Source organism: Papio anubis, chromosome 12 (genome assembly GCF_008728515.1).
Source record: "Papio anubis isolate 15944 chromosome 12, Panubis1.0, whole genome shotgun sequence".
Classification (NCBI taxonomy): Eukaryota; Metazoa; Chordata; class Mammalia; order Primates; family Cercopithecidae; genus Papio; species Papio anubis.
Window position 1 is genome coordinate 441,272 of NC_044987.1, and position 21,277 is coordinate 462,548.

The 21,277-nt window shown below is 54.4% G+C and overlaps 1 protein-coding gene across 2 annotated transcripts in view; it reads right to left on the bottom strand.

The window, feature by feature from the left end:
• Positions 1-313: 313 nt before the first annotated feature.
• Positions 314-21,277, bottom strand: part of GLB1L2 (galactosidase beta 1 like 2) — a 43,201-nt gene continuing 22,237 nt past the window's right edge. Inside the window, exons 3-17 of one of the 2 annotated variants that reach the window (XM_031652793.1) lie at positions 18,921-19,013; positions 16,926-17,007; positions 11,738-11,808; positions 8,538-8,622; positions 7,138-7,275; positions 6,193-6,273; positions 5,692-5,798; positions 5,020-5,160; positions 4,676-4,747; positions 4,339-4,417; positions 2,546-2,633; positions 2,107-2,218; positions 1,560-1,676; positions 1,225-1,307; positions 314-631 (exon numbers count right to left, since the gene is read on the bottom strand). In XM_031652793.1, the coding sequence (XP_031508653.1) occupies positions 580-631; positions 1,225-1,307; positions 1,560-1,676; positions 2,107-2,218; positions 2,546-2,633; positions 4,339-4,417; positions 4,676-4,747; positions 5,020-5,160; positions 5,692-5,798; positions 6,193-6,273; positions 7,138-7,275; positions 8,538-8,622; positions 11,738-11,808; positions 16,926-17,007; positions 18,921-19,013 (1,401 nt within the window). In that variant the 3' untranslated portion in view covers positions 314-579. Of the gene's footprint in view, positions 1,308-1,559; positions 1,677-2,106; positions 2,219-2,545; positions 2,634-4,338; positions 4,418-4,675; positions 4,748-5,019; positions 5,161-5,691; positions 5,799-6,192; positions 6,274-7,137; positions 7,276-8,537; positions 8,623-11,737; positions 11,809-16,925; positions 17,008-18,920; positions 19,014-21,277 lie in introns of both variants that reach the window. The other variant, XM_031652794.1, reaches the window with a different exon arrangement.

The following is a 21,277-nucleotide window of genomic DNA, read 5'->3' on the forward strand; positions in this document are numbered from 1 at the left end:
CAGTTAACTCATATGTAGCGCCCTTGACTGCCTGGCAGATTCTTACCCCCGCCCACCAGCATGAGAATGAATTTGCATTTGACCTGTCCTCTCCCGGGCGCTTCCAATCCAGCGACATTTTAAGGGGAGTCGGGGTCAGGAGGGGAGTATGAGGCCAGGATCATGGCCCACCCACCCCAGGGACGGTCCCCGTCTGTACCCCCGAGCGGCAAATGGGGCCCCATGGGAACCTGACCGAGAAAACGAAGCTCTCACACAGCCTTCCCCTCTGGCACGAGTGGCACACATGACTGGAGACTATCACCAGAGGGGGTGTGATTCAACGCTACAGCTTTACTGCAACTCAGGACAGTGAGCCCCAGCCAGGTGTTGGGCTGAGCCCCAGAGCAAGGCTCAAACACGGACGTGGACACACTGCGGAGGAGGCTGCTCCGCCCCTGCTGCTCCGCGTGGGCGGTGGGGGGTGGGGGCCACTGAGCTGGGCCTTCTGTCCCTCCTCCCTGGATGTGCAGATATGGGCCATGGCTTCTGCCAGGACCCACATGTCATCCTCACTGAACACCAGAGACACTCGCTGACTCAGGAAGACGCAGGGCTGAGGAATTCGGTTTCTCCGGCCCAGCCTGTCACCCTGTGGGAAGCAGCGAGTGGGAAGGGAAAGGGGAAGTCACATGTTTCTCACGCTGAGTTCCTTCCAGAATCCCAAAGAAGGCTCAGAAGGTTGTGAAGGAAGAACAGAGTCAGCTCAGGTGAGACATCCCCTCCCCACCCTCTACACTGGTGACACACCCAGCATTTCGGGGATAAAAAGGGGCTCTGAGGGATGTGACCAAGCCTCCCAAGAACCAGCAAACAGCACGCCTGAGTCCAGCAGATGCTCGCAGGGCTGTGACTTCCGGTGCAGGGGCGTGTTTCAGCACTTTCTCTGAGGGCCAAAGGCTTGGCGATCTGACTAGCTGCTCCCACCCTGGAGACCACCCTAGAGACAGCCCGACAGCCTCGCACGAGAGCAGGGCTGCAGGAAAGGCGTCATCAACAAAGCCAGGCCCAGAGCTGTCCCACCTTTCCCTGCAGGTTCAGGCTTTTCAGCTTAGGTGGGGGCAGACTGTAGCCCCCAGTCCCTGAGGTTGCAGGGGAGGGGTGGGGCAGCAGCCACGAGGCTTCAGGTCAGGAGGCGGCGGCAGTCTCCCACGGGCACCAGCAGGAGGGGGTGCCACCGCTCACTTAATGTACTGGTTCCTGCCCAGGTGGGGGGTTTCCGTGAACTGTAGTGCAGGGCCCGCCATCGTCTCCTCAAAAATGATGACCTGTGGAGAGAGGGCCCAGCTGGGAGGGCAGCTGAGGTCTGTCCTGGTGCCAGGGGAGGTGCTGAGAGGTGGCAAGGTCAGAAGGAGAGGGTTTGGGAACCAGGCTGGAAGGGACAGGGACCAACAACTCGTCCGCAGCGAGGAGGAGGGAGGAAGAACCCGCTGGCACACCCTCCACCCTGAGGGAAGGCTCCCTGGGAGGGCAGGTGGGCAGGGCATCTTGGGGAACAAGAAGGGGCTGGAAGCTCCCACCTGGTTGATTCCGCTGCTCAACCAGGGACCTGGGAGGTACAGTGTCTTCTGGGGTCCAATGTTCCAGTAACGTCCAAGGTTCTGGCCATTGATGAATACAACCCCCTTCTCCCAGCCCTTGAAACAGAGTGGGAAGGGTGTTCATCTACCACGAGAGCCACAGCAAAAGTGGAGGGAGACATACACCATGCGTGCTTCTCTCAGGTCCAGGAGACCAAAGCGAGCTGCGGCTGGACAGCCATGAGGGTGAGCAGGTGGGATGCTCTATTTCCTGTGCCCCTAGTGCCACTGCCACGCTTCTCAGTGCCCCTAGTGCCACTGCCACGCCTCTCAGGCATGGTCCCCAAGCTCAGACTGCACGTGGGAAGCATGAGGTGGTTCTGCTGTGAGCCCACTCCCCTGGCCCAGGGAGTCTCCAGCAGCCCTCTCAGACCCTCTGGGCACAGAAGCCACCAAGGGCTCTCGCCAAGCTCATGTGGCTTTGGCTCAGAGCCCTCCAAGGCGGGAGGGACGTAGGAGAACCCGGCAGGGAAAGGGGGTTACCAACCTCCAGCTTTAGAAAGGTGTCACAAGGGGTGGAGCTGATGGACAAGCTACCCAAGAAGAAAGCAGGCAATGTGGGTGTTTCTGGGAGGGAACTCCATTTGTCCAGGCCGAACCTAAGGACAGAACACAGGGCAGGAGACGGAGGAGGACCTTCCCTAGATCTGGTCCCAGTCCTGCAGCTAATTCCCCATCCATGGCCCCCCCCCGCCCACCACCCTTAACCAGGACACAGAATGGCAGCAGGGTAGGATGCTGGGAATTCCTAGTCTGCAAACGTGGCTTCTAGCGCGCGTGCCACCCCTCACGTCAGCCAGCCGATCTGGTCCCTGGGGCCATTCACACCTGGGTGTGGGCCAGGCTACGGTGCACCAGGGACCCTGGGGCCTGCCGCACAGCGCCGAACCTGTGAGTGCACGTGCTGGCACTGGGCAGGGACCCACCTCTGAAAAAAGCTCTTCTTCATATCCAGGCTGTAGATTCTGAATTTTTTCAGGGGTGAATCATTCAGATAGAGATTTCCAATCAAGCCTGTGGGAAGGAGGCAGAACATGTGGGTAGCCCAAAGGCAGGGGCCAAGTCTGCTGGGCCAGGACCACAAGGGGAAGCCCTGGGACGCTGGGGTGAGGAGTGCTGAAGTGTACGCTCCCTGAGCTGTTCGCTTGCAAGCAAGGCTCCCTAGCAATTCTATGGGGCATGGGAAGGAGGAAATCCCTAGGATTTGCCATGGGAAGGATATAGAGCTGAGGTGTTACAGTGGGAGAACAGCCTCTGGCCTCTCTGAAGGAAGTTCCAGATGACTGAGAGGGTTCCAGCCTAGCTGCAGGGCCAGTTTCAGTGGGGCCCAGGCTACACAGACCTAATAACTCAGCCAGGAGTCACCTATGCCACCGAGGATTAAAGCTGTGCATCAGGAGTATGGACTGTGGGCAGATGGCACCCTCACTCAGGCATCCAACAGGGAAGAGCTGTGTCCCTTGAGGAGCCACTCATCAGTGTCCTGGGGCTGGGCCAGCCCTGCCAGTCTCAGATCACGGAGCTGCTGGGTGGCTAGCTTGGGGATTCAGAGGCTGGGGACTGTGGAGAGGCTTCGCAGGGCCTACAGACTCTGAAATGGCAGGTGCAGGTGTCTGTGGGCACACACATTTCTCAAGGGAGGTCTGTAATTTAAAACATTTAACTGTGATCCGGAGGACAGGACTCCACAGTGTGGGCCCAGGGGACCCTCAGCAAGGGCTCAGGGAAGCAAAGTTAGGAACAATGGTCAGGCTGCTGCTCCCTCCAACCCCCAGGAGAACAGCGGAAGGATAGGCCCAGAGACGGAGCTGTTTAGGGTGAAGGAGTGTGGGCCTGGATGGTCTAGATGCTGCTCTGAGGCCCATCTGCAGAGGCCCTGATCCCCGGGATCCCGGCTCCAGTGTCTGGGCCATGTCGCTTTCCTGGCAGGCCGCCAGATGGCTGTCGGATGAAATGTGGACCAAAAAGAGCTCTTCACGTTTCCTCCATTAAACGCAGACACCGCGAGAGAACTGGGAGGTCACCAGTGCTGCTCACCACAGTCGCATTCATTTTTTCTGAGTTTTTTATAACTTACCTGAAACCACCCACATTTAGCTAGAGTTGTTTAAAAAAGGAAGGGCTAAATTAAAGCATAAAAGATTTAGTAAGCCAGGAAACATAAAGCAAATTGGCAGCCTGTTCCCAGAGGGGTGTGCTGCCAGAGGGGTGTGCTGTCAGAGGGGTGTGCTGCCAGAGGGGTGCGCTACCAAGAGGCGTTTTGTTTGCTATATGTCCCACATCCTCCTCGCGCCACGTCCTGCCCGCGCCACATCCGAGATAAGCTATGGGTTTCCCAAGATGGATCAAGAAGAGAAATTCAGTGTGGAGGCCCAAGAAGGCAGGGGTCTTCCTGGAAATCACATTCATTGCTCCTCACCGCCGTCCCCCAGGCAGACATCCCTGCGGAAACCGACTGCAGCCCAGGGGAGACCAGGCCAGCTCAGTGTTCACTGTGTTTATCACAAGCACGCAGACAATGCACATGTGCAGTGCTAACGGGACGGGGCCACAGCCCAGCGGAGCTTCTCTGGCCCACTCAGAACTGGCCTCATGTACGGGACAACCCAGCCTCCACCTCCCTGCAAGGGGCCTCCGTGTCCTGGTGGCTGCTGGTAAGAGAAGCAATAGCCACGTGTCCAGCATGGCCGCTCTTCTTTCGACACGTTCTCGGACCCACCTTTGCGCTGGTCATCAATATTCTCCCCGTAGTTGACTCGCCCACGATTCTCCACCAAGATCCTCAGCACGGTGTAACCCTGCCAGCAACACGGGGCTAACGATGACCACTGGAAGGCCACAGCTGCCCCTCAGAATGTGCTTGTGGACCCCAGTTCTTCCCTACACTCTGGGGATGGGAGTGCACATCCCACCTGGGCAGAAAGCCGTGCTCGCCCTCTCCACCTGCAGCTTGTGGGGAAGGAGCCACGGGTCTCCCAGGTCTTCCTCAGTGACTCCCCCCGTCCTCCTCAAAGCAGCGGGGGCTAGCCCTCACCCAGCGCCCAAAAACAATGAACCTGGATCAGAGGAACAGCGATCTTCGTTGTCTTGTAGTCCAAGAATCCTATGGATACTGTGTTCACAAACACCTGCCAAAGGGAACAGACAGAAGCATCCATGGCCAACAGGAGGAGGGTATGTGGGACCTCCGCTAGGCCAAGAAGGGCAGCACCGCATGCCTGTGGGCAGACAAGGGGCCAGCGGGCAGAGCAGAAACCAATGCCCCCATGAAGACTCACAGAGCTGACTTGGAAGGGCCATATTTACAGCTGGTAATAGCTGATTCTGAGGGACAGAATGAGACGCGTATTGCAGGGCTGCTCATCAGAAGGTCGCAGGAATTTAGAAGAGAAGCTCCTACCTGCCCCCGATCACGCACGCGGCCGCTGAGGACGCCGGATGAGGTGATGCTGGTCTCGTAGAGAATGTACCCAAAGGACTGTCCATTTCCCCCGTTGACTGGCAGGTTCTCCATGTTGATGGGCTTTTCAGACTTGATTGGCTGCGTACAGAAGAGATGGCGGCGGGGGGGCAGGCTGAGCAGGAGCGGGGTCACAGACAGACTCTGCCTGGGGGCTGGCACGTGGGGTGGAAGCAGGGGTTTGGCAGGTGTTTCTACTTTGACTTCTCATTGCACTAAACCTACAGCTCTGCAGAGTGATGGGGAAGAGGGTGGGACAAAGGGGTGTGCACCGGCCGAGTGCAGTCCACAGGCAGGGGGTGGGACAAAGGGGTGTGCACCGGCAGAGTGCAGTCCACAGGCAGGGGATACGCGTCACAGCCTCGGGCCACTGGAGGAGGCACCCCCTGTTCCTCTGCCCCTCACTCTCCTCTCTGAGGCTGGGGGAAGGAACGGTTCACAGGGCCACCCGCTGTTCCTCAGGGGCCTTTGTTTCTCCCCAACTCACACTCTAGCATGAGTCTGTCCTCTTCACTCTGAGCTCCAAGGCTGGAGAGTGGACCTCAAAGCCACTAGGCGCTGGCCTTCCTCTCCCCACACCCCTGCTACACTCACGATTGCCCCAGCACTCACCTCCCCCATGTACTTGAGGGCATCCCACAGAGACAGGTACAAGACTGGCGTTATGGGCTCACACGACATCTTGGGAAGTAGGTCAGGTGGGGGAGGGAGAGGAATGCCTGCAACACACAGACAACAGCGTCATCCCCAAGGGACCCAAATGTCACCGTCTGCTCGTCCTCCCCGCCCAGCTCCCATTCACAGACCCAGTGTGCTCCTGCATCCCAGCACCACGAGGAACAACAGGCCAGCTCTCAGCACCTGCCGAGGCCAGGGGAGGAAGGCCAGGGGCATTCTCCCGTCCTCCACAGGAGATAAGGAGCCTTAACACCTGGAACAGGTGAAGTCGGCAAGACAGAAACAGCCCCACATACCTCCCTGTCCCTGTCTAGAACATTCTTGCACACAGATCAACTGGAGTCCAGGTGGGACAGTAAGGAAGTAACTCTTTCGGGGTCTGAGAGCAGAAGCAAGGGCCTGAGTTGGAACTTGAGTCTGCTGTCTGCTGGGTACCTGAGATGGAGCCGAAGAAGTCTCGAAGCTTCATGTACTTGGCTGTGTAATCTCCGGCTTCTGTCAGCACAGCGTCATAGTCTGCAAGACACCGGGCCCTGTCATGGTCATTCCTGTCCCCAGCACAGCACATGTGGCAGCATAAAGAACAGGGAGAGGCTCAGAAGGGCCGCAGGTCTTCATCTCAGCCATTGCGGAGGCAAGACACTTTTGAGCCATTCAGTCAAAATGCTGTAAACACGAAAGACCGTGCAACTACAACAAGTGTCCACAAGGCTGGGCGCAGCGGCTCACACCTGTAATCCCAGCACTTTGGGAGGCCAAGGCAGGAGGATCACTTGAGGCCAGGAGTTCCAGACCAGCCTGGGCAACATAGCGAGACCACGCCTCTACAAAAAAATTTAAAAATTAGCCAGGGGTTGGGGTGCACACCTGTAGTCCCAGCTACTCAAGAGGCTGAAGCAGGAGGATCACTTGAGCCCAGGTATTCGAGGCTGCAGTGACCTATGATCACACTACTGCACTCCAGCCTGGGTGACAGAGTGATACTCTCTCACAAATTCAAAAAAACACAAAGTATCCATGATCACAGCATGGCCCTAAATTTCTAGCTGCAGGTGTAATTTCTACTTTCTGGAACTCTCAACCTAAAGGGGGCAGGATCACACCTCCTCAAGGGCCTGGGCAGGGAGCGGAGGCCACCTCTGCCAAAGAGGCCCCTCTGTAGAGTGGCCGGCTCACAGGCACACCACCCGCCTTGAGGCTTCCCTCCTCTGGGAGTGTAACGTAACGTGACCGTCCAGACAAAGCCCCTGCCTTCTCCAGGTCCTCCATTGCCAAAGACACTGAAGGTGCCGGAAGTTGACCCTGAAGGCCTCTCCATAGCAAGCCCCAGCCATGCCCATGCACGGCAGACCAGGGAGAGCAGTGTTGACGAATACTTGCCATAGCTGGTGACATCTGACTTGTAGTCATGGAAGTGCATGGCTCCATTCATGAAGCCAAAGTTGGTGCCTCCATGGAACATGTAGAGGTTGATGGAGGAGCCGGCGTCCACAATGGCAGACACGGTTTTTAAAACCTCTGCCGGAGGAGGGAGAAAGGGGATGTGCAGAGTGAGTTAAAGTCTGAAATAAGCTGGGGTCCCTTCACTACTCTCCTCTTGCCCAGTCCCACCTCAAGGCCAACGTTGTCACTCTGTCCTTCTAGCTCTCACTAAAACCCCAATCACAGAAGATTAGGGGTGGAGGACGTGTGGGCCAGAATCATGGCCCCAGAGCTCGAGCCTCCAGTTGTTTGTAAATCCTGGTCAAGTCTCTGAGCTCCATGTGGACCACCTGCAGCCCAGGGCGGCCAGGGCCTTGCAGCCAGCGCAATCTCCATGTGAGCCTGCCCGACCAGGTGTATCAAATGCACACAGATGGATGCATCCCTAGAGAGAAAACTCTGACACCTCCCCTGTTCTGCCTTTGTTAGGAAATCAACCATGACATGACAAGACCATAGCAAAGGAGAAAAACCAATGGTTTAATAAATATATATTTTATTAATATAAATCAAAGAAATGCAGACTAAACAATGATGTACTGAGTAGACCAATATTAAAAGCTATTTTAATACTCAGCGTTGCTGAATCTGTGGGAAATGGGTGCATCCACTCGGCAGCAGCGGTTGAAACTGCCGTCTCTCCGGGGCTGAGGGGTGCGCATGCGCATGAACAGGCGCTGAGGGCCACCGGGAACGCCAGGTGCGCAGAGCGCGGGCTCCGGGACGCTCACCGAGATGGCGTGCGCGTAACCACCACCCGAAACGGCCCGAGAGACTGTGTCCACGAAGCGTGGCTTAGAACGGGGCTCTTCACATTCTTTAAAGCAGTCGTGTAAGTCTGTATTTGGTCATACAGAAAGCGGTCCGTATGTGCATTCACCGGTACAAGCAGGTGCCATGCAGCGGAGCATGGCTGCACCTGTCTCTGTGTGTGCGTATAGAGCTGTCGGTACAGATACACAGAGAACTGCCTACATGGTATACATCTAAATGTTGTCTCTGGGCTCTGGGAATTTTATTTCTTCTCTATACTTTTTCTGTATTTTCTGGATGTTTGCAATAGGCATGCATTACCCTTCTAATTACAAAAACACGAACAAGCAATGCTAAAAAGCCCTCCGATTCATCAAAGTGTCAAGGCAAATGACTCAGGAATATCCAGAGCCAACTTCTGCACACAGATAATCCCAGCAGCCTTGCACCCCTATGGCTGACCTACATTCGTTAGCCGGTGACTGAAACTCATCCTCACTTCTTAAGTAGCACACATGCTGGATGTAGTAACTGCAAGCACTCACCAGAAGAATCCAGGATATTGTGAGGGCCTCCCCACGAGTCAAACCACCCCGTCCAGTACTCCATCACCATCTTGGGCTGAGTCCCCTGGACACCACAAAAAGAGAGTTAGACAAGCAGGCTGGCCAGACACAAAAGAGGGAATCTCTTCGTGAAGGGGAGCCCCAGGATCCCTGCCCTCTCCACTCTTCCCTGGCTGCATACCCACTGCCTTAGAGGTCTTTGGAGGTGGGGCATAGGTGATGGCCAAATTCACCTGCACACCAGTTCTCCTGCCACATGTGGACCCCACACGTGCAGGTACAGAGCAGACAAAGCTCCCAAAGTCGCTATGGCAAACCCTGATGGTTTTAATGTTGTGCACATGTTAGCAAGAAGACACTGGTTCTGGATCAAGCCAAGCTTTGCCTGTCCTCTGAGACGTTCTACCCAGGACAACTCCGTATCTGGGAGGGATACTGTCGATACAGACCCCCCAGGTATTGGCTCCATTAGCAGAATAATCAGACACTACGAGTGGGCCCTCTTCAAGGTCCAACTCAGTTTAAACAGCAGCATTTTCTGAACCAGAAAGTCAGGGCCTTACAGCACAGCTATTCATGGTGCAGGTTCTGTACCAACAGTTTGGATTTATACCTTGGTTGGGCCACTCAACAAACCTTAAATCTTCTTTCTGAATACTGACTTTGGCATAGGACTGCCCCAAGGAGGCCAAGATCATTCCTGGGACCATGCTCCACTCTGCCATGTTTGCAGAAGCCCAGAGCGCCTGGGGGAAGTGTAAAGACTAACGTGCTAGTATTTCAGGCTCTGTGTGAGACAGTCTTCCTCACTCATCCAGTGACAGCTTGTCAGGTATCTCTAGGTCAGTGAAGGCCTCATGTTTAGAGCGCTACTGCATACGCAGCAACAACATCTGATCCAGGGGGACGGGACAAACTTACGGTCCATTGAGTAGAAGGTACCAGCCACACCCAGGTTAAAGCCAGAGTAGTTACGAGAATTCTTTTAGCAAGACTGGTGGCTTGGTTTTCTTTACAAGACACCTACCTTCCAAGAAGGAGACATACCATACCACGTTTAAATCACTACAAAGGGAGAGGCGGATTCAAAGTCCCGCAAGTCAGAAATCTCCCATGCCAGAAGCAAGGCTGTTGGCTTGGGGGTACCAGTGTCCACCCACGTGCCAGGCCACTGCACTGCACAACTGGCTACGAGCTGGAGCTCTGCAGTGGGACTGTGCTGCAGTCCCCAGGCCACTACTTACAGGGTGCCTTGTACACTCTATGGCCATCTCCTTCACTGGCTCACATGACTGTTGGGAGAATGAGATGAGAGAGTGCGCGTAACGCCCTCAGCACACGGCCTGGCAGGTCGGAGGTGCTCAGGAAACACTTGCATAGTTATCCCCGTCACCGGTCTCGGGCGCGGAGGGCGAGTGAGGTGCTATCGACATCACCACGGGGAGCACACCTGGGGCCTGCGCTGTGCATTCAGAGAGCCCTTGATTCAAACAGGGAGGTGTCCAAGTCCCCTTCCTTAATGAAAACAGACATCTCTGACTGTGCACATGAAGCCCTTCAGCAGGACCATTCTGTTAGCAGGAAAGCTGGCCTGGGAAGGCTCGGGCACGGCTACCTCTCTAAGGATGACCTTGAAGGCTAGGTAAACATAAGGCATTCTGCTGTATCAGCTGCCGTGCTAGGCACTTTCCAAATATTACCTCATTTAATCTTCAAACAACCCTGTGAGTTGACACCATAAGGCAATGTACTCTCATCATCCTCACTTAGAAGACAGAGATGCACAGAGAGGTTAAGTAACTTGCCCAAGGTCACACAGCACAGGGCAGGAAACCCCGTCATCTCAGTCAGAAGCGTGAGAGGCCCCCCACTCCACTCCACACACCGGCAGGCACTCAGGAAATGTCGAGGAAGGAAGGCAGAGACCCAGCTGGATCGCGCGTGACCTGCCTCACGGGAGCCTGCCTGGGAGTGGGGCCCGCCCTCCCATCTCCTCCTGGGAGCCTCCCCACCTACTCTGGCCACCTGAACCCCAGGAGGAGCCACATCAAACACACACACGGCCCCACACGGCTGCGGTGGCTCCACACAGATGTGCCTGAGGACACAGCCGCTGCTCTGAAAGACCATCAGCCAGAACGGAAAGCGGCCCAGCATCTCCACAGGCGTCCGGGCCTGTCCATCCAAGCACAGCTCCACTCCAGGCCCAGGACCAGCGTGACCGTGCGGCACGGGGCAGTCTCCACTGCAGGCCCAGGACCAGCGTGACCGTGCGGCACGGGGCAGTCTCCACTGCAGGCCCAGGACCAGCTGACCGCGGCGGCATCGGGCAGTTCCACTGCAGGCCCAGGACCACGGGACCGCGGCGGCACGGGCAGTCTCCACTGCAGGCCCAGACCAGCGTGACCGGTGGCGTACGGGCAGTCTCCCACTGCAGGCCCAGGACCAGTGCGTGACCGCAGCGGCATCGGGCAGTCTCCACTGCAGGCCCAGTGTGACCATGCGGCACGGGGCAGTCTCCACTCCAGGCCCAGGACCAGTGTGACCATGCGGCACAGGGGCAGTGAGCCAGGGCACAGCCAGGGCCTCTCAGCTCTGCAGAGGGCGGCAGCATGGCCCCATCCATCCATCTGCTCTGGAGGGGCACACGCGCTTGACAGAGAGGTCAGTCAGAACTACAGTGCAGCGTAAATGCCCATCAGTTTGACAGATACTGAGGGACATGTGGAAACTCCTGCCTCTCTCCAGACCTGGAGGGGACCAGGCTTCGTGCCTTGCTGATGACAGTCATCTTTCTAGGATTGCAGGGCCCTCATGGGTGAAGGTCCGATGCCTGTGTAGTACAGGACGGGGAAGTTTTTCTTCCCCCTCAATCCCTGGGAGCAAGCGTGGAGCTAATTGAGGCCACAAAAGTCGAGTCCTCCAGGAGTGCACCAAAAGGGCCCCTCTCTCAGGGCAGTGAGTGACGTCCACACTGCATCGGCCTACACAGCAGCCCTCAGAGCTGTTTGTGGGCAGCGGGTCTTGCAGGCATGCAGCAGCATGGGCCAGGGGTCAAGCGGCCAACAGCGCTGAGTCCAGCTCCCTGCACTGAGGACGCTGAGCACGCTGACAGGCACTTGGAATTCCCACAGGCCACTGAGCAGGCTGGGCGGCAGCTTCCCCGGGGCTGGACTTACCTGGACGTTGAAGAGAAAGGTGGTCAGTAGCTGCAGCTCACGTGTTGACTGCAAGTTGATGGTGGCCAACACTGTTAAAGGGAAGAGGAGAGAGAGAGACAAAGCATTGTCTCAAAGCCAGGGACCTTCTAAGTGACCCCAGACCCTTCTCAATCCACCAGCACAGTAAAGTAACCAGCCCTGATATGGTTTCCCACCTCCAGTTAGAAGTCAGCCACAGTCAGGCGCAGTGGCTCACACCTGTAATCTCAATGCTTTGGGAGGCTAAGGTGGGTGGATCGCTTAAAGCCAGGAGTTCAAGACCAGCCTGGCCAGCATGATGAAACCCCATCTCTACTAAAAAATACAAAAACAATTAGCCAGGGTTGGTGGTGCACGCCTGTAATCCCAGCTACTTGGGAGGCTGAGGTGGGAGGATCACTTGAACCCAAGAGGCAGAAGTTGCAGTGAGCCGAGATTGTGCAACTGCAGCCTAGCCTGGGTGACAGAGCGAGACTGTGTCTCACAAAAATAAAGAATAAAAAGTCAGCCGGGACGCCAGGAGACCGATCTTGTTGTCTTGGATTCCGCCACAGTGGCACAGAGCTGGGCAGTCCCTCACTGGGCACCTGACCTTGATCAACTGTGACTTCTGCAAGCCAAGCGCGCACTTCAGTTCCTTGTTCTTTTGTAGGAACCAGAGCCTGATCCTTCCTTGGCACCCCAAGCACCCGGTCCAAGGTAATGATGTAAACAAAGATTCCTCTCTGATTTCTTGATAAGGGCTAATTCTGTATTCTACCCCATAACATGTTCCTTTTAAAATTTAAAACGCTATTTTCAGTGGCTTTCTATCAGTGAAACACATGCTCAAGAAAGGTGCGCTCTGTCTGGCCGACAGCCGGGGATGCCCACGCCCACCCCCGTGGCACAGCCTTACCCTGGGGCCTCTCACCTACTGTCTGCCTAACAGTCAGCTCACAGGCACGGCTGTGGCCTGGGCTCCCGCAGGCCTAGGCACACACGAGAGAGGCTGAGCCAGCCTGGCAAGCCGAGCCACCCTGACACGCTGCTGCAGGACAAAAGCCTCTGATGCCAGTGAAGAAACGCAAGCAACAGGTGGTGCTCTGGGGAGGTGCAATAACTTGCCTCCAGGTCACAGTAATTGACCTCAAGGTAGCGGCAGAGTGGGGCTGCACACCTGGGTCCCCCTGACACCACCCCATGGCCCTGCCCCGTCCCTGTCCTCCAGCAGCCCACTGGGTGGGACCCTCCACCCAGACCCCTCCCCTGAAGCCAGAAGCCCTTTGAAGACAGGAGGCCGGTCTGACACTGAGCAGGCCGAACTCAATGTCCACAGGCTGTGCACGGCTAAGTGGACACAGGCATCTCTGTCCTGTCCTTCCTGACGCCTCTCACAAATACGAGAGGAGGGTGGACAGGCAGACGGCCACGAGGAACATCAAGAGGAGACACTGGCAAATCCTGTAATACTGAGAAGGACACAGGGACAGCAAATGGTCTAGGAGTGTGGAAGGGGTGACAGTCGGCTCCAGCTCCAGCCCAAGGCCTCGTCCCACTCCCAGCCCCAGGCCCTGATCACCATGAGATGGGAGGATGCCCGTCCTCAGCCTCGATTCTTGTTCTCACCTGGGCCCATCCCCTCCTCGGGGGCCATCCTGCCTGAGAACGCTGGGCCCGGCTGCTGCGGGAGCGGGTGTGTGTGGCAGGTGGGGGGAGGGCGGGAAGAGGAGGCAGGCAGTCTCCACAGCACATTCCTGTCCACCACCGGCCTGGCCCAGAACAGCTGCCGCAAGACCCCAGGACTTCTCCAGAAACACTTCACAGTGGAAGACACTGCCCCAAACTCCGACAAGTGAGTGTCCCTTCTTGAAAAAGCCACCACGGCCCAGTCACCCCAGGGGGAAGAACTCCTGTCAACAGCCTCTCCCATACCCAGAGCTCCGAGTGGCAGCCAAGAGCCTCTTTCCTAAGCTGCTAGGTAGGGGCTGATCCAGAGCATCCCCTGGCACAGGAGATGGAGTGGAACAGACAGCAGGAAAACAGCAGGCAGTGCTAGGGAAAGGAACCCAGGCAGTGCCTGGGGAAGGAACGCCGGCAGCGCTAGGAAAGGAACAGGGGCAGTCCTAGAAAAGGAACGCGGGCAGTGCCGGGGGAAAGGAATGCGGGCAGTGCCAGGGAAAGGAACGCGGGCAGTGCCAGGGAAAGGAACACGGTCAGCGCTGGGAAAGGAACGTGGGCAGTGCCAGGGAAAGGAACGCGGGCAGTGCCAGGGAAAGGAACACGGTCAGCGCTGGGAAAGGAACGCGGGCAGCGCCAGGGGAAAGGAACACAGGTAGCACTTTTGTAAAAAGCCAACTACCCTCGGAGGGAAATAAGAAAGGCAGTGTGTCCATTTTTAAAGTATGCTATGAGAAGAGAAACATATTCAAGAAAATTGTGACTCAGGAAATTACCGGAGGACTGGAAGATAAAAGTTCAGGAAGTCACCCAGAAAGTAGAACTGAAAGGCAAAGAGATAAAGAATAGAAAAGACGTAGACAATCAATAGGAGCTCCCAATACACAAACACCAAGATGACCGAAAGACCCGAGAACAAGACGGTGGAACACGCACAACCCGCACGCCCACCACGCAACTGTGCCAGCTCGCAGAATGCGCAGCAGCACCTGAAGGGGAGGGCGGTCTCCCCAAGGAATATGGCAGGGGGCGAGGAGGGAGAGGACCCAGGAGAGGCTAGGGAACTGGAGTGTCCTGTGCTGCCGCAGCAACAGCGGGTGCCGGGAAGCCATGGAGCAACAGGAAACGTATTCCACGCGGGATGCAGCCGTGCAGCAGACCCCCCGCCATGCAAGCCAGAACAACGAGAGCCAGGCCTCCAGACAGCCAGACTCGGACAGGTACAGGACCTGAGAAACACCAGCGGCAAGCGTCTGGGACATCTCTGGCAAAGCATTTGTTTAAAAGAGAAAGCAGTCCGGGGGGGCGGGGTTGAGGGGAGGAAAGAGAATTTGAAATGAAAAGAAAAACAAAGAGAATAATTACACTAAAAACTCAGCACACTGCGAAGAGAGCCGGCCGGCACCCTGAGGATTCACAGATACTGTGCAGGCATCACCCACGTGGCAGGTGCCTGCCGTGAACCCCTGTCATACATCCGGGAGGCCCACGCTGGCGCCCACTGGAGTGCAGTGGTACCATCTCAGCTCACTGCAACCTCTGCCTCTCGGATTCAAGCAATTCTCCTGCCTCAGCCTCCCGAGTAGCTGGGATTACCTGTGCCCGCCACCACACTTGGCTAATTTTTTGTATTTTTAGTAGAGACGGGGTTTCGCCATGTAGGGCAGGCTGGTCTCGAACTCCTGACCTCAGATGATCTGCCCGCCTCAGCCTCCCAAAATGCTGGAATTACAGGCCTGAGTCACCGCACCCGGCCAACGGGCAGAATTTTAAAGCAAATGATGCAGGGCTCTATGTTCACAGTATTTAGAAATAAGAAGGACAATATCCAAAGAAAAAGCCAAAGACTTGAAAATGGTCATTTCTGGACAATATGATGAAGAGTCGGCTACACCATATTTCTCTACCAACATTTTCAAGGATTTCACTTTTAGACCATTTAATTTTTTTTAATTAAAAAAAAAAAGAAGTTATTCCAGGCAGCAGGTGGCAACAGGGGCACGCAGGTGGGTGCCTGGAGGTGGGAGGGCCACAGGGAAAAGCAGGAGAGACTCCCGGCTGCCTTGCAAGGCCTGTAACCGGGAGACTGCCAAGCGCTAAAAACGTGCTCCAGCGTCAAAAGGAGTCTCCCCGCACAGCCGCAGCCCGCAGGAGCCTGGAGCGGGCCTTGGAAGCGGCCGTGGGGAGACACTGCCACCGCGTGGAAGCCGTGGGAATCACCGCCGGTCCTGCCCATGCCGGAGACACAGGGACTCTGCCTGGGGACAAAAGCCTTTTCCTCCCCATCCATGGCACTCACTCCCTGGGTGCCAGCCACATGCCAGGCGCTGCTGCAGGGATACAGCGACATGTTCCAGCAGCTCGGTCTGCGGAGGAATGCAAAAGAAAGAAAAGAAAGCGTGGAATGTGCCGGAGCAGACAAGCACGGTTGCAGGAGGCCACAGGAAAGGCTCCGCTGCATCGATGGGAGGATGCTATGCTCACCCAGGCCACGAACCACACCTGGGCCCCTGAGCACAGCTGAACCAGCCAAACCCCAAGCCCCGCCAAGAGTACTGCTGGGTGAAACAGATCAATGAAATCATCATAATGAGAAAGCGAAAAAATCGAAGGACGATGAACCAAAGGGAGAAGTTCAGTTCACGATAATGAAAGATTTTCCGGGGAACAAACTGGAAGAAGAACAAAAAGCAGGGCACAAGGGCTCGGACAACTGGAAGATAAAGAAAGGGGAAAATTGAAATAAAGGAAGAACAAATGGAACAGGTCGACCAATGGAAACCTTCAAGGTCGATAGAACAAAACCGGGCAAAGGTGATAAGGAGGACAGACGCCGGTATCAGTAAAGATGAAGACAGGCGCCGGAGGCTCAGCAGAGGTCACGGTAATCTGCCTCTAGAGTGAGACAGGCGCTTGAGCTGACTCAGCAGATGCGGTCAATCTGCACTCTGAGTGAGACACACGCCGAGCAGGGTAGGGTAATCTGGACGACATTTTCAGAGGCACGTGGAGAACACAGTGTGGAGGCAACAGTGAAAATGCTGCTGCAGCAATGCAGGCCAAGGGTGCTGCTAGCAGGTGAGTGCTGAGGCCTGTAGGGATTCCAGGAGCACTGGGAGATAAAGCCAACAATGGCTTAGGTGCCAGGCAGACTGGACAGGAGCTCACAGTCACTACCAGGTTCGGGGCCCATGCAGCTGGGAAAAACGGAGCTGCAACGTTCCGAAAACAGGAAGCCCACACATGAGGCAGTCATCTGCAGAGTGCCCTTGGAGCCCGAGTGCCCAGCAGGGCGGGAGAACAGCCACCCAGCTGGCCACGCACCATGGTCTCTCACACAGACCCTCCCCACTCATGGAACCCAAGGTTCTGCAGCCCAGTGCCACATGCACAGGAGAATAACAGGCACCACAGAAACTCCTACTTGGGTCGCAGTCCCACAGGGAGAGTGTGCACAGCCAGCCCAGGGCCGTCGCCAGCCCCCACGGCCCAACACAAGTGCAATTACCTCCCTGGACAATCCCCTTGCTCAGCCCATCCTTGTTGTCTGAAGTCAGGAGCAGTTCCACGATGCCACGGTCCTCCAGTGCCTGTGGGGGGAAATGAGATAAGCCCTCGTCTGCCCTGGCTCCTCAGAGCGTCTGCAGGGACACACAGCTGCAGCTGGGTAGCCCAAAGAGCTGGAGGGAGAGATGCTGAATAAAGCGTTTATTTCTCTGCCAAAAACAGAAAAGTCTCCTGCCATCTGCACCTCCATACTCAGCACAGCTCCAGTCAGCATGAATTCCCATCACAGTAGGGGCAGGGCTGGCAAGCTGGGGCAGCCCCTGGATCTGGAAGCTGCCCAGTGGGCCAGCTAGCATGCCTAGGCAAGTCTACACTGAGGCCGGCTCAGGGAAGCCTGCTGCCACGTGTCACCCGCCACTGTCTGCTGGGCTCCAGCGAGCAGGTCAGGCCTCCAGGATGACACCTACATCCTTCCCTTCACTCACACCACAAGCGACAGGCCTGTCCCTTCCCCACGCTAGCCGGTGTGGGTTTGGGGGATGGCAAGGCCCAGGAGGGCCCACCATGCCCTGTCACGTGCCCATGGTGCACGTCCCACGTCCGGAACAGCAGGAAGCATCCTCCCAGCTGTAAAGCGAGAGTGAAGCGGAAGAAACGCTGTGCCTGAGGGGCAGCGACGACAAGAACCACTCAGAACATCCCGACACCCACAGGGCAGTCACTGCCGCGCCAGGCCTTCCGCTCCGCACCTGACACAGACTGTCCTAGGCAAGCCTCACAGTTAATGTCTTCACAGTACAGACGCACCTCGGAGGGGTGAAGTCAAGCATCGCAGGCTACAGGGCCCAGGGCAACATGGGCCTGAACCCAGAGCCAAAGGCTTGTGCTGAGGCTCTAGGATCTTTTGGATCAGAAACCCCCCCAGAGGGGCCTTCCTATAATCTTCTCTGCAGATATCAGGCCAAGACTGTTGATTTCCGCTGAAGTCTTTTGGAAGTGGGTAGGCAGGGAGATATGTGCTGGGCGAATAAGGCTTGTGTCCAGTCCCACATGCTGGGAAGGAAAGAGCAGAAGGGGCTCGTGTCTCAGGCACAAGGGAGCTGCAGAGTTCAATCCATGAGCTCAGGTGGGATTTATCAAGAGCCCTGTATCTACCACCTCACGCTGTCATTCACTGATATTTAGCAAGCGTTTCCTTAGGTCCCTACCACATACACACACCCCTAACACTTCCTGGGCATTCATTTACTGACTCCACCCCGCAGGGGGTAACTGCGCCCTCCTGAGCACCAGAGATCTGCAGAGCCAGGCCAGGGGTGGGCACCTCTTCTCTCACACCACTCTCCCAGCAGCCTCAGAGAGAGGCTGGGGAATGCTCCTAAGAGCTTCGGGACCACAGAGGCTGGACGCTGCTGCTTCTCTTTGCCCACTTGAGTCACACATGGGTACTTCCGCGCAGACACCAGGGAAGCATGAGTGGACTGGGACATCCCTGCGGGAGCTGCACTCTCCTCTCTGCAGCTGGGTAACTAAGTCAACAACCGCTGAGAGGCCCCAGGGCCAAGAAGCAGGCTGCGGGAATGGGGTATAGCAGGAGGCGCTTCAAGGCCTGGGCGCAGGGATTTCTTAAAACTCCCCAGATAAAGCCAGTATGCAGCCTGGGCTGGGAACCACCGCTTTAGACTTTAGAATTGGAGCAGCCTCTCCAGGAAGCCTTCCTAATCATCACCGTGCAGTTAAGCCAATTCCTTCATTCCCAGCCCCTGCAATACCAGGTATGTACTGAAATTCCCAGATGAAACTCAATCAAGGGTAAATAAGTGACAACCCTGCTGAAATAAAACAACAGAGAAAATTCACTAATAAATGACGTTGGAGGATGTATTAATATGAGAAAAATATAAGACTCACACGTCACACCACAGCCCACAACACACCACAGCCCACAACACACTCCAGAGGAAGGAATCTAAAGAAGCGCCACGAGGACTCTCACCTTCTTGACGTAGGCCATATAAGCGGGGTCTTTATTATAGGAACCATATTCATTCTCCACCTGCACGGCAATGATGGGTCCTCCACGCTTGTACTGGGGAGAAAAGATAGACAGCCAGGAGCTGAGTGTGTAAAGGGAACCGTAGTATCCAACCCCGCCACGCCCATCACCAGTGACTAGCAAAATATCCCATTTGAAAACTAAAATCTCAAAAGATTCGTATCAATAAGACAGTGGAGGAAGAAGCATTAGGCCCTTGTTCTCCCACGAAAACATCAAAAAAACAACTCCAGACCGACATAAATTAACAGGAGCTCTGGAAATTAGTCAAATGTCTAACCAAACAAGTGACCACCAAATCAAAACACAAAGTCATATGCAAAATGGTACAAAACTGTATGATGTTTTCACAAGGTCTTGCCCCACCCCAGTGTAGCATGGTGTGGTCAGGAGGACGCATCCCGACTCCCAGGTCCCTCATGATGGAAGAAGCAAAACGGAACTTGTTTACAATGTTCTAACTTGTTCTGCCCAACGTACTGGTTTCTGTCTTGTCTGACATGGAGCTCAAACAGGAATCGTCAGCATAGTTTGGACTTGAGGCTGGATGCTAAAGATGGCAGTGGCAGGTTCTGCGGCATACGAAAACTGCCAGAGGACTACAAACCCTTGGATGCCTGGGGGGAAGGAATTACAAGCAGAAGAAAATGAAGAGCATCTAAGGGCACAAGAAGCAGCTGGGGTGAGACTCTGGGAATGAAAGACACTTGAAAGCAACCAGGGAGGTAGGGAAGGACGCGCACACACAGGGACAGACAGAACACACGCCCAGAAAAGATCAGGTCTTAAGCCTTCATGCTGGGCTGGTCTCCGGGCTTAGGGGCCCACTCATTAGTGAGGGTTCCCCTGAAAACATGCAAAAACTGAAACAGGTGTCTGTTTTCTCAAATGCCCAATGTTCAACCAATAAAACACAAACATAAAAAGAAACAGGGAAGTATGACTCATCAAAGGAACAAAATAAATCTCCAAAAGCAGTATCTGAAGAAACACACACCAGACTCAGTAGGGCAAGATCCACAACAGCCGTTGTAAATATGCTCAAGGAGCTCAAGGAACCAGGCAAATGACACATGAAAGTTCTACAACAGCCGTTGTAAATACGCTCAAGGAGCTCAAGGAACCAGGCAGATGACACATGAAGAAAAAGAGAATATCAACAAAGAAACAGAGATTATTTTTAAGAGAACCAAAGGAACTTCTGGGACTGAAACATACCATATATAAATTGAAAAAATTAACTAGAGGAGTTCAATAGATTCAAACAGGCAGAAGAAAGAAAAGCAAACTTAAACACAGATTATCAGAAATGATCAGGTCTGAGGAGATAAAAGAATAAAGAAAACTCAACAGGGCCTAAGGGACTTACACAACACCCTCAAGCAGAATAGTATGTGAATTATGGGATTCTTAGAAGAAAAAGAGAGATAAAAGGGCAGGGAGGTTGGTTTTACAAAATATTAGCTGAAAACTTCTCCAATTTGAGGAAAGACATGATTATGTAACTCCAAGGAGCTCAAAAAATTCCACAGAACCACACAGGGACACACCATAATCAACCCACCGAAGACAAAGAGAGATTCTTGAATGCCAGAAGTTCTGGTCACTTACAAGGGATCCTCAGTGAGATCATAAAGGATATCTCAGCCAGAAAATTTTCAGGCCGAAAGGCAATGAGGTGATATAGTCAAAGTGCCGAAACACTTCTATATTCAGCAAAACTCAAAAATGAGGGAAAAATTAAGAAATTCCCAAAGAAAAGCTAAGAGAGTTCATTACCACTAGACCTTGCCAAAAAAAAACACCTAAAGTTGAAGTGAAAAAATGTTAGAGAGTAATGTGAAGCTATATGAAAATATAAAGTTCTCCAGCAAAGATAGACACATAAAAAATATAAAAATATTATTATAATTCTTCTTTACAATGTGTCTTTTTATTTTCTATAAGATTTTAAAAGATATAAAATAATTATAAATCTAAGTTAATGGGTACACCCAATATGAAGACATAATTTGTGACATCAATAAAATAAAGTGGGGGGCGGAACTGTAAAGGAGTCGAGTTTTTGTGTGCAATTGTTTAGTTGGTATCAATTTAAAATAGAATGTCACAACTTTAAGATATTACATATCCTTTACCTTATCCCAAAGTAAAGGGAATCCTATAAAAAAGTGTCACTATAAAAAATCAACTAGATACAAAGTAAGGCAGTCATAAAGGAAATGAGGGACAAAAAGCTGTAAGACATACAGAAAACAAGAAAATGGCAAAAGCAAGTGATTCTCTATCAGTCATTA